This window comes from Melopsittacus undulatus, chromosome 3, assembly GCF_012275295.1.
Source record: "Melopsittacus undulatus isolate bMelUnd1 chromosome 3, bMelUnd1.mat.Z, whole genome shotgun sequence".
NCBI lineage: Eukaryota > Metazoa > Chordata > Aves > Psittaciformes > Psittaculidae > Melopsittacus > Melopsittacus undulatus.
Genome location: NC_047529.1, coordinates 33,471,969 through 33,485,167, shown reverse-complemented (window position 1 = coordinate 33,485,167; position 13,199 = coordinate 33,471,969). Strand labels below are relative to the sequence as shown.

The 13,199-nt window shown below is 37.2% G+C and overlaps 1 protein-coding gene across 1 annotated transcript in view; it reads right to left on the bottom strand.

Annotated features, from left to right (window-relative positions):
- SH3YL1 (SH3 and SYLF domain containing 1) overlaps positions 1-13,199 on the bottom strand; it is a 51,893-nt gene that overhangs the window by 22,993 nt on the left and 15,701 nt on the right. Inside the window, exons 4-9 of the mRNA XM_034060513.1 lie at positions 12,640-12,704; positions 9,284-9,396; positions 5,231-5,359; positions 3,957-4,101; positions 3,215-3,287; positions 2,524-2,580 (exon numbers count right to left, since the gene is read on the bottom strand). Of these exons, the coding sequence (XP_033916404.1) occupies positions 2,524-2,580; positions 3,215-3,287; positions 3,957-4,101; positions 5,231-5,359; positions 9,284-9,396; positions 12,640-12,704 (582 nt within the window). The remainder of the gene's footprint in view (positions 1-2,523; positions 2,581-3,214; positions 3,288-3,956; positions 4,102-5,230; positions 5,360-9,283; positions 9,397-12,639; positions 12,705-13,199) is intronic.

Sequence of the window (13,199 nt, the reverse complement as noted above, 5' to 3'; positions counted from 1 at the left end):
AAGAAAAACATGTTTTTCATTTAACATTCTTCTTGCAATTTGAAGTAGGTTATATTACATTACCTATCTAGATAATACAGCTCACATAAAATAATTAAAAATGTTTCATCCAGAAGTCTAGCTCTTCTTCCATCTAATGAGAAAAATTAATGCTTTAACCTTTCGACTACTTTTGTAACTGTTGCAAAACCAAAGCTTCATAACACAATGCCATTCTCCTCCCTTCCCATCCAAGAGCAAGTCCTTACTACTGGCAATCCAGACCAGCTTGTTGCTCAGCATCAAAACTGCCCTGCATCAGCCATTACACATAAAATGTAGCTTCCTAAAGGTTAGCTTCATATACTCTTTTATTAGTTAACTAATATATATATATCTTTTTTTTTTTAATTAGGAAGATGCAAAAAAATGTTGAAGATTTTTTTTTTCAGATCACCACAGAACATCAGTTGCAACAAGTAATCCTGCAATCAAAATTGGCTAGTATGACCTATAGCTGCTAGGCAGCTCTATTGAAATCATCTGGACTATAAACATGCAGAAAGAGATTATTGACAGGTGGTATGGCCTTAAGCATCCTTCTATTCCACCATCCAGCATTAATACACTCTTATGTTACTGCTGTAAAAGAGGCTTCAACTCTATTCCAGCTTCCCATCAACGCGCATGTAGGCTATGGTATTGAAACACTCAGGGTAAATGACTTTAACCTTGATTTTTCCCCGTGATAAGAACAACTCTCTAGCCTTTAGAAACATACAGTACTTCTGAGGATTCAGTTGTCATTTGAACTGTTTCTTATAGAAATACAGTCTGCAATAGCAAGCAAAATATACCATGCCAAGCTTGTAAAGTAAACAGATTTACTGTGAGACATCATTTCTTGCAGGGAGTAACATTTACACAGATCCTACTGCCCCTTGCACTCCTCAAAAATAAGCTTGTGTATTTCTAGAAACTGTTAGGAATCCTCAGTAGTAGACTGATCAAGTCTACATATTTATTTGAAAGAATCCTGAAAGCCATCAGAGATAGTTCTTGAAGATTTCTACCTTGTCTCTTGCACCTGAGAAAGAACACTCCCTTTAATAGAGCAAATGTGTGTGCAAGATTTTCCTGCTGCTTTAGTGATCTCTTCTCAATTGGTCTGAGAAAAGTGAGAAAGTTTAGTTTTAGTGGCCAGAAGACTAATTTTTCTTTGGTTTTGGATGACAGCTGATGAGTACAGATCACTAGAATCATCACTCTTTTCCTGGTAAAAGTCATAGAGCACAACAGCAAATTTTGATTCTCAGAAAGTCTCTAATCTGGAGAAGTCACATCAACAGCTGAGCTTAAGATCCTGCTATGTTGGTCCCCTCAAGAGATGCACACATCAACAGCATGTATACAGAGAAGGTATGAAGGAGAATGTAAAGACAATGACACATATAATTTACCTTACTTTATAATGAAAAATCTCTAATTACATTAACCAAGAAATGAAAAATACAATGATGATTTGATGTTCAGACAACTATTTAAATACTGTGTTAAATCACAGTACTCTACCTAAAATAGACTTTTCACTGTGATCTATTATGAAGCTTGATTTTAGCTCCATTTTCAAAAGTTTGATTTTACTTTCAAGTGGTGCATGCAATATGTGCAACTGTGCGTACGCATTCAAATATATATAAACATATATGTATGTAATATATAATGCCTTGGTCTTGGTTTTGATCATAGCAGAGACCTTTAAAACATTTGTGAATCAAAGGGACAATATATTTCATGGTAGAAATAATTTATTTCACTGACTTTAAACAGCTAACAGTCTTTTACCTGTGAAAGATGAGATCCTGGCGAGAGATAACACTATAGCAGCCAAGTGAACATAAGCACTTTTTATTATGATTTTTTTTTCTAACAGATCACAAATTTCCAGATGATGGCTCCACACAGTTCAAGAGTACTGCACAAGTACTACACAGTAAAAATACTCCATTAGAGCCAAAACTGCTTTAAACTTAAGAGAATCAGAACAGAATTAAAAAAAAAAAATAAAAAGTTTTGAACTCAGCACATAAATCTGAAGGAGTATAACTGCAAGAAAATCTGTGTTTATGCCAGCATAATCAGATATGACCTGTGGAAACATTTTTTAATTAAAACAACAGTTACTGTACCTTGCATAAGGAGTTGGGCACAAGCTTGTTATATCAGTTTTCTTTTTCATTTCAATTAGGTGGTAATATAAAAGTTTTACTGCTTTCAGTTCATTTTTCAAGCTGACTGAATAAAGCAAAAGAACTTATGCTGTTCAGAAAAAGAACATTGATATTGGAATATAAGGGCAGGAAATAAGATTCACATTTGTGAAATATTTTCAGAAAAGTATACAAGATCTGAATCTCATTTTAATATATGGACAATGAAAAAAAAAATGTATGGCCAGATACTGTTAGATGTCTTTCAAAATACTTTTAGGATTTCTCAGACTGCACATTGCATTAGTAAAATATGTGTAATCTTAGTACTTACCCACAGAGGCATAATCATTTGGAAGCTCAGGATAAAGTTTGTTTGTATTCTTTTTAGCTGAAAGAGAAAAAGTGACAAGTTATATAACATACTGTCATATATTATTATATTTCATATGCTGCTTTTGTAATACATGTTCAATAGTTATAAAATGATTGCAGTTACCTAAGGAGCAGTACCCAAGAAAGAAATAAGGACTTTGCCTTCTATCCTTGTCTGGAGAAATAAATCAAGTTAACAATAGCAGCTGCACATTAAAGCCTCACTTTCAATGATAGCACTTTAGTAGTCAAACTGTTACAAAGATCAAACTCTGCCTTCTCTGCTCTGCTGGGAGACATCTACCTATCAAAAGATAATTACAACCTAAAAGAGAAACTAAGTTTTCCAGAAACCAGAATTTCTAGGACTAGCAGTTTCTAGTAGGACTGTTGCTTTTACTGAGAAGCTTCATTGTACCATGGGGCTTCTAAGCATGCAATAACATGAATGGTTCCCTTTGAACACTTACATGCTTAAGTAAGTACACAAACACTATATATAGCAAATCAAACAAAATATTTACCTTTTAGTGCTCATGGAATTATCCCAACATGCTTTCAAGGTACTATAATAATTGCATAGTATTAATTAGCTTCAGTGTCTAATTTTATTTAGAGAACAAATTAATGATTATCAAAATGTTTTTAACCTGGTGGTGTTGGTCTAACAGTGGGTTTAGGTGGTTCAGGTCTCAACGACGGTCTAGCAGGTGGGTCATTTACCTAAAATGTAAAAATTTCAATAAAAAATTTGTATCATGCCTGGAAGTAAATTTTAACTTCAGAGCCTAGAGGTAGAACAAGTTACACTGGGAAAAAAAAAAACATAAAAGTCACTCTTTCTCCACTGAAACTGTGTGAACTCCAGAAGCACACTGAAGAACTAGTGACATACGTAACTGTAATGTAATTCACCATGGTTTAATAAAGATGGAAGTAAATACTGTCTATCTGTAACATCAACATCTACAAGAAAACATCTACAGTCTTAGTATGACCTTGTAAATGTGATTGTTTAAATGGAAGAAAAATAGAAAAAGGGTATCCACATCAAACCCACATGCTACTAGCAGATTAACTTGATTAGGAATAGTTGAACAAACTTTTCTAATCATCACCTCAGATTTGATTACACACTACCCTAAAAACAAAGACATACTTTATTATCCTGGAGGATTCAAAGCAAAACCAACAACATTCTTGTCCATAAGAGCCTACCAGGGCAATACTTGAATGGAAGTATTACTCATATGAAGTACCTGCAATGTGTTTAAGCATCCAATAGTGAAGAATGGCACATGAACATCAACATTACCACCGACTAGGAACAGCTCAGGAGCAGAGAAAGCCTATGTGAAAGAGAGGTGCCCAAACCCTTCTTTGTTCACTTACAGCTTTTCCTGGATTATTTTTTTGCTCTTCATTTTCATATACTTCAGTGAAGGATGCTAGAGTTTCATAAAGATCATTTGCTTGTGCAGGAAAAGGCACATCACCAAGCAAGATGGCACTTGCACGAATATCCTGGCCATAAAACCTGATACAGAAGAAAATATGCCAGGTATTTGATCATCATTACATTTCAATGTCTAGATAAATTAATCTTGTGCAAATGTTGCCCCCCTCCCTGTCCCTGTATTTCTCCTACTGATCATATATTGAGAAGCGACAGAACTAATTCAACGATGTAAATATGGAATACTAAGTAACTAGGGCAAACCTCAACGCCTACCTACCATCTTACTTCTATCTATTCTTTGTGAGTAATATTTTGTTCCTGTTCTCACAGTATAAATCAACTAGACTTTCTGAAATCCAGTCACACAGCAAACTTAATAAAATCATAGAATAATTAGGGTTGGAAAGGACCTTAAGTTCATCAAGTTCCAACCTCCCTGCCATGGGCAGGGACACCTCACACTAAACCATGTCATCCAAGGCTCTGTCCAATCTGGCCTTGAACACTGCCAGGGATGGAGCATTCACAACTTCTTTGGGCAACCCATTCCAGTGCCTCACCAATAAACACCACACCACTCTTCCAAAACACTGTAATAGATTCTTTAATGAAAAGAATTCCTGAATGGAATTTTATGAAGATAGCTAGAAGTTACTGACATGCTGTGATTAAAATCAGTGTTAAGTCTTTGCGGATATTACCAGAATCAAAGTTTTCAGAAACACAGAACATAGAAGTGCAAGACACTCAGAGGTTCTGTGGATTTTAAGCTTAACAGGAAGCAAAAAGGAAGCACCATTTCATAAACTGGGCATTTTTCCAAATTCAGTGATGCTCTAAACCAAATATATTTGTTTGTTTGTTTCAAGTTGCCTAAAAAATTTTATTATGCAGTAAATACCTCAATACCTATCTTCTACAGTATGGTGCTGGGTTTAGATGGAAAGGTTTTGGTAAGGGGCAGAGCTGCAAGGGTGGCCACTAGGAGAAGCTGCTATAAGCATCTAATATATATATAACCTCTAACATTCAACATCATCTCAACACCCACTGCAAGATGTCCGAACTGAAGAAATCCTTGTCCCTCAAGAAACTCTAAACTCAGCACAGTATGTTCTCACAACAAAGATTTTTCCAGATTGAATGTGTCCTAGTTAATTTTATCACTATGCATTCACTGAATCTTCCAGATTTAAAGAGAACTTACTTGCGATTGGTTTCTTTCCTTTCAATTAAACAGGTTCCTTCTAGGGATACACCTGCAAACAGACCTCGAGATTTGCAGTATGTATAGACAGCCGCAGAACTTCTCAGGGCAACATCCCCTTCTAAGTTTCTAGTAGGAAAAAAATTTTGGTTAACATTCTTCAATATGTCTTTTCAACATGAATAGCAACTGTCCTTTTTTTTATCCTATAAAAAGAAAGTAAACGTTTCACCTCCCTCTGTTCTCATAAACTCTATTGAATATATTCAAGTGGGTCAGACTTGAAATCCACTTTCAGTTCTCATTTTAGGCAGGTTCCAGTACAACATAATTTAAGTTGGTTCCTCTGAAGCACACAGAACAATGCTGTCTCATGTGAATGTTCCACGTTAGACCTCCTCTTGCATTCAGAAGTCTGAAATATTAACCCATGTTTTAATCATGTTTCAAAATTATCTGATGATGTTTGTGGTGACTTGGGACCTTATCCAATACATACAAATCTTCCCTGATTTTACAGTGCCCAAAACAACACAAAGTATTCCAAGTAAGACCTTATCAGACCTCAACAGAATTAGAAGATTACAACTTCTGTCCTACACAGGACCACATAATATTCTAGGTTTCAAGACACTTCAGGCAGTCAGTCAGTCCAAAACAGATACAACATCAAATTAAGAGCAGGCTGCTCTGGGCTTTGTTTTGAAGACTTTCAAGGATACAGATTCCACAGACACTCTGAGCAAACTGGATCACTGCTCAGTTATAACCATAAAATCATAGAATAGTTAGGATTGGAAAGGACCTCAAGATCATCTAGTTCCAACCCCCCTGCCATCACCAGGGACACCTCACACTAAACCATGTCACGCAAGGCTCTGTTCAACCTGGCCTTGAACACCACCAGGGATGGAGCATTCACAACCTCCCTGGGCAACCGATTCCAGTGCCTCACCACCCTTACAGTAAAGAACTTCTTCCTTATATGCAATATAAACTTCCCCTGTTGAAGTTGGAACCCATTACCCCTTGTTCTATCACTACAGTCCCTAATGAAAAGTCCCTCACCAGCATCCTTGTAAGGCCTCCTTCAGATACTGGAAGGCTGCTATGAGGTCTCCATACAGCCTTCTCTTCTCTAGGCTGAAGAGCCCCAACTTTCTCAGCCTGTCTTCATATGGGAGGTGCTCCAGTCCCCTGATCATCCTCGTGGTCCTCCTCTGGACTTGTTCTAACAGTACCATGCCCTTTTTATAACGAGGACACCAGAACTGCACACAATACTCCAGGTGAGGTCTCACAAAAGCAGAGTAGAGGAGCAGGATCACCTCCTTTGACCTGCTGGTCACTCTCCTTTTGATGCAGCCCAGGATACTGTTGGCTTTCTGGGCTGCGAGCGCATGCTGCTGGCTCATGTTCGTGTTCTCATTAATCAGCACCCTCAACTCCTCCACAGGGCTGCTCTGAATCTCTTTTTTGCCCAACCTGTAGCTGTGCCTGGGATTGCTCCAATCCAGGTGTAGGACCTTGCACTTGTCATGGTTAAACTTCATAGGTTGACATCAGCCCACCTTACAAGCCTGTCAAGGTCCCTCTGGATGGCATTCCTTCCCTCCAGCATAACAATGGAATCACATAGCTTGGTGTCATCGGCAAACTTGCTGAGGGCACACTCAATCCCACTGTCCATGTCACCAGCAAAGATGTAGAACAAGACCGGTCCCAAAACTGATCCCTGAGGGACACCACTTGCTACTGGCCTCCAGACGGACATTGAGCCATTGACCACAACTCTTTGCGTGCGGCCATCCAGCCAGTTCTTTATCCACCGAGTGGTCCACCTATCAAATTGATGTCTCTCCAATTTAGAGACAAGGATGTCGTGTGGGACAGTGTTGAGCGCTTTGCACAAGTCCAGGTAGATGACATCAACTGCTCTACCCCTGTCTATCATTTCCTTAGCCCCATCATAGAAAGCCAAAAAATTGGTCAGGCAGGATTTCCCCTCAGTGAAGCCATGCTGGCTGTCACCGAGCACCTTGTTATTTTTCATGTGCCTTAGCATGCCTTCCAGGAGAATCTGCTCCAAGATTTTGCCAGTAATGCAATAATTTTGCTCCATTTTTTTTTGGTCATAATCAAGTTGATTTTTTTTTTCTCATAAACAGTCAGAAGCTTCCTTGTGTTAATTTATGACTATCATCTCCCACTGCCTTGACATGGACCTCAGTAATAAACTGAGCTCTGTCTTCTTGGTGATTCCCTTTTGGGGAAGACCTCAAGATCTTCTCCAGGTTAAATAAGCTGAGCTCCCCCATCCTCATTATACATGTACTCCATGTCCCTGGCCATCTTGGTACCCACTGTCTGCACACAATCAAATTTATAAACACCTTTCTTGTACTGCAGGGCTGAAACTGGACAAAATATTCTAGGCTGTCTAAGAAATGCCAAGTAAAGGGGAACAATCATGTCCCTTTTCCTTTGGTTAGAGCTGCACACTGTTCAGGATGCTGTTTTCTGTTCAGCACGCTTTCATGTTCAACTTACTGTGCACCAGGATGCTGGCACTTTCCCAGTACGGCAGCTACCCAGCCTGGCAGGCTTGCCTACATAACTGCAGGGGGTTCATACAACCAAGTGTGCAGAACTTTGCATTTGTCCTTGTTTAACTTCATGAAGTTTCCTGTTGGATCTTCCAGGTCCACCACTCAAAATGGTGGTCCTACCCTGAAATGCACCCCCTGATTTGGTGCCATCCACAAACTTGAAGAGAATGTTTTGCATCTGCTCCTCCAGGTAACTGACAAAATATCAAGCAGGAGCAGTCTCATAAGAATCTTCTGAGGAATTCCACAGAAACCTGGCTTCTGAGTACAACATGAATCATTCACCACTGTTCTTAAGCCTGTTTATCTAGTTTTTCATCTATTTGCTAGTCTGTCCCACCCTGACACCTAGGCCACAATAGCCCTGCTTGGACACAGAGATGTTGCAGAATGCTATACTGAATGCCTTTGAAAAGCAGATGACATTTGCTGCTCCCCTTGATCTATAGATCTCTCTCACCTGTGGAACAGGAATCATCTTATCCTTTTATTTTGTCAGAGACAATGGAAAAAAAAAAAGGTCAGTAAAAAAATCATCACTGAAAAAAAAAGGCATAAGGAGGCACATGTCCTATAAGAATAGTCTGAGGCAAGTGGGCTAGGTAAGCCTGGAGAAGAGATGACAGTGTGAACTTAGCAGCCTTCAAATATCTGTGAAGAGGCAATCCAGAATATGAAGTCACCAGCAGTATATGGTGGAAGGATAAAAAAGTATTGTCATAAACTGAAGCAACAAATGTTTTGACAGGATGTAAGGAAAAAATTTAACCATGAGGACAGCTGAACAGTCGAGCAGGTTGCCCAGAGAGCAGAAGTAGTCTCCATATTTGGAAGTTTCCAAGACCCAGCTGCAATAAAGGCCTGAGCAAACAGATCTGAAATCAAAACAGACCCTGCTTTGAGCAGGAGTTTGGAGCAGAGCTCTTGTAAGGTCCCTTTCCAAGTTAAATAATCCTGTGATTACATAATCTTAACTTTCAAAGTGAGCTGGCTTAACCTGCTTTAAGGTTTAAAAGTAATTATTTGGTGTATTTTTATTTACTGTCAGGTAGATCTGTGGTGACAGAAAGCACAGACTCATAGTTAACAAAATGATAGCTCAGTCAGGCACAATAATGCTTGTGCTCCTTATTGAGCCTACTCAAGCAACCTCCTGCAAAAAGAGAATAAGCCTCGGAACACTTTCCTTCTACCAATAAGTGCCTTTATCAAAAAAAGAAACAAAACCAAACAAATAAAACCCCCACAAACAAACGAGGGCAACAAGTGACTTAAAAGGTGTAACACTACAAGAATATATGATCCAGTCAACATACAGGTTGCCCAGGTTGTTTTGTAACATATCAGAAAAAGCCACATTAATGTCTATATATAGATTTAAAAACTATCTTCCTTACTTAACTGTACCCTATATTTAAATATATTAGGAAAATATTTCACTCACCTCCCCAGAGGTCCAATTGCCACAGTAAGATTTCCTCCAAGTGTAAGATTACCTCCTTTGGCAAAAGCTTCTACTGCTCTTTCATGATTCAGTATTATTACTAAGTCTGAAACCTATAAAATATCAAATAAAAGTAGTATGCTTTTTAAGAAGAAAATTAGAACATCATGGGAGGATTATCTTCAGTTTTGTAGGAAAGCAGGTCGAAGCCACGAATGAAAACTAGCACCAGCTTTTTTAAGGCATTAATTCAAGCAGGAATCACTCTCTCAGAGGATTACTTCTTTACTTGTAAAGGATTCATTCAAAACAGTTTTCATAATAAAGTTGATTCTTTTTCTGCAAGGTATTTTTAAACTAAAAAGCAAATTTGACTGATTTTTTCCCAAGAGTTGATATGCTCAGTATGTGATAAGCAACAGCTGCAACAGAAACTCTGTTTTAATTCAAAATTTCCCAATTAACAAATTTTTATTTTCTATAGCTTTTGCAAGCAGTTATGAAGGCATTTTCAGATGAGAAGGGAGATTAGATTAAGAAAATAATTTTGATTTTTCAATAATGAAATCAATAATAGCAAGACAGATCTTAGTAAATAAAATTACTGTTCAAAGAATAAATAGCAAAAAGGATACAGGTTATCCCATTATTGACAAAACTTTTTTCTTGAGAAAATTAGCTGTTTAATATATGTATATGTATATACATATATAAATTTATATTTAGTTTTTTAAGACTTGAATACATGAGATGTAGCCAGTTCCTCCAAGAAACCTACCTAAATAACTGAAAAGCTAACAAAGTATTTTTGACAGGTTCAAATGCAGAATGGGGGAAAAAAAAAGAAAAATCACTGTTTCTAGAAGACTTTATTTACCTGGAGTGTGACAGAAAATTACATCAAAGAACTTTGACTAGTATTTAAGCTTATGCCAATTACCATCAGCACTGTAAAACTACAACTGTCTTTGATGAGGTGACATAGTCTAGGGTCAGGGGTCCCTGCCCATGCAGGGCGGTTGGAAGCAGATGATCTTAAGGTCCTTTCCAACCCTAACTATTCTATGATCCTACGACTCTATGATTTAACAAATTTCAATAAAAGTCTCCTACAACTCGTCTCAAACTAGGAAGCATTTTAAAGAAAAAAAAGTCTTTCAAACACAAGCATGATCCTATAAAGATCAATATCTTATCTGAGAGCTCAGTAAACACATTACATGTATTCAAAAATATACAAGTCTGATCAACAAAGTATATTACACTATTGTAGCTTATTGTGTTGGAATATCTTTTCAAGAGATACCTTGATTATCCAAGAACTGAGGTGCTTGATCTTTCATCTGATGGACTTGACTGAATGCCAGGTTCAGAAAAAACTTTCAACTTACCCCACATTCCAAACAGTGACAGCAGGGAATACAAGAGGAAATACCAAATTATTTGCAAAACAAAGCTGGCCCAGAAATATCACACAATGTAAGACAAGCCTTTACTATTAGCCTCCGATAACCTCCACCCCATCCAGAAGAAAAGATGGCTGACATGAGTACATTCTGAATCATCCAAGGATGGAAAGAGAATGTCATTCATGATGCTGTTACCTCCTCTAACCCATTAAGATGCTGAATCCACAGCTAAAGCTAAATTAATCTATAGTGAGAAAATCTTCAAGGAAAGCATCTAGATGAGTTTAAAAATTGGTCTTTAATTTGAGGTACCAAGTTGCTTACAGTGACTTCTGAAGTCTGTGATTTCCTTGTTGCTTAAAACCACTCGTAATTACCACTACAACTGTGCCAACTATAATCTCTCCTACAGGAATAAAATTCAACTGATTTCTACAAGGTTTAAGTTTATAGATGGTAATGGATGCTGATATTGGACTCTGGGCTCCTAAGCCACTTAAGTATTTCTGAATAGCATCTCTTCTCTAGAAGAAATAAATAAGATTGTGTTACTATAATGCCAATAAGGAAACAGTATTTTGTAAGCTGACTAAAATTTCAAATAAAGGGCACAATATTGCTCAGAAAAAAAACACACCATCTCAGAAGCAGCTTCTGTATCAAAATTATTTGAGTAAGTATCAATAATGTTTACATTATCTAAAATATCAGATGGAGATGATTAAAGGAAAAGTTTCATAAATTAATCAAAACATGTGAAAAATCTGTTTCATTGTCATAAAAGCAAAACTATCTCCCCCACCAAAACCCAACAACCCCTCCCTCCAACCCCCCTAACCCCCTGAATGTTGTAGCTCAAACTCAATGTTTTGCAATGCGTTCAGAACCTGTAGTCATGAACACCGAAGAAAAATCCCTACAAAAAAAAAATCAATAATTTCATATTCACAGCATCCTTTAAAAGTGCACAGCAATAATGCCTGAGATCACACAGCAAACAAAGAGGATACAACAAAATATTGATCTTTTGCTCATTATGTGAGTGCTGGCTGACTGGCTGTCAAGAGCTGTTTAGCTGTAAGAGACATACTGGGAGCTGGTGTGGACCACACATGTCAGCTATGCACGGATTCTTTTGAAGAGCAGAACATACATACAAGAGATCTTGCTGGAAACATACTGTTACTTTGATTTTCTGTGGGAATGGCAGAAAAGAAGCTAAACAAATAAAAGAGGGCAGGACTGCAGGCTAGGGTGGAAAAGAGGAGGAAAGATGGAAACAAGCAAGGGTGAGAGCTGTGAGGAGGAAGAGACAGGAAGCAGAGGCAAAGTGCTGACAGGGCTCAGATCAACAGGATTTCTCTGAACATGTTGAGAGTCCCTTACTCGATCATTTCTTCTGGCTGCAAGCTGGCTTGTTTTCTGCAGCATTCCTAAACAGGAGGCACAATCAGTTTTGGTGTTCCCAAAGTCAGTAATCCCAAGTTTGAGTGGGAAATGCATGAAGAACAGTAACATTAGCTAGGCTCTATTTTACTTAGCCTTCAATTCCTTTCACTGTTTCTTGCTAGATGGAGTCCTTGCACTCTTTCATAAAGCATTTGATATTGTATAAAGTCTAGGATACTTTTAATTAATTCCAATCGGCTTACATGTGAATACTGAAAGGAAGCTTTCTATAAGGGAAAAATTCAGTCTTTAGAAGTGAGAAATCAAGTAAATAGCTGTTATATCACTTGTTTTCATTTAAATCTCTTCAAGTAATTAGACTGATAGGACCAAAATCCCTATTTTGTTTGTCTTTTATATATATGAATTCTGTAACAGCTTTTTAACATAGAAAAATAGATTCTATTAGCTCACTAACATTTAGATCTTTGTCAACATATTTTTATTTCTTGCAAAAAAAAGTTACCAAAAAAAAGTATTTCAAATGAAAAATTATACCTCAATTCCAATTTCAAATCCACCACCCAGACCGGCAATTCCTATTGCAGAAGGAGCAGACCAGGCTGTCATGCAAAACAAGACAAATTTACAAATTTTTTACCACATGTTACAAGGAATACTAATTTTACTATTACAATTAAAAACCGCTAGCAAATTATCTCTTTAAAACTATGTTCAAAACCACTATAATAGAATCACGTAACTATACTGCTTTATCCCACATGAATGAATTTAAGAAATACAAACCCTTGTGATCTAAACAAACCTTTATTACAAATTATTTATCATACAGTTGTCCATAACTGGATATAATTCATTCTTATGAATTTTAATCTGTACGCTTTTATATCTCAACCTTTTCTACGAAGATACTGAAAGCATTTACATCTCTTAAAAATTATGTACAATATTTTGAAAATAGCTTTCAAACCAAACATTGTCACCTACTGGCTTGACTCCTCACACAGCTTGTGTTTTATGCTATGAAAAAAATTACTGAAGATTTTTTTTATTGTTATTATTCTCTTTTAATTATCCCATGAAGTACAAAAGGAAAA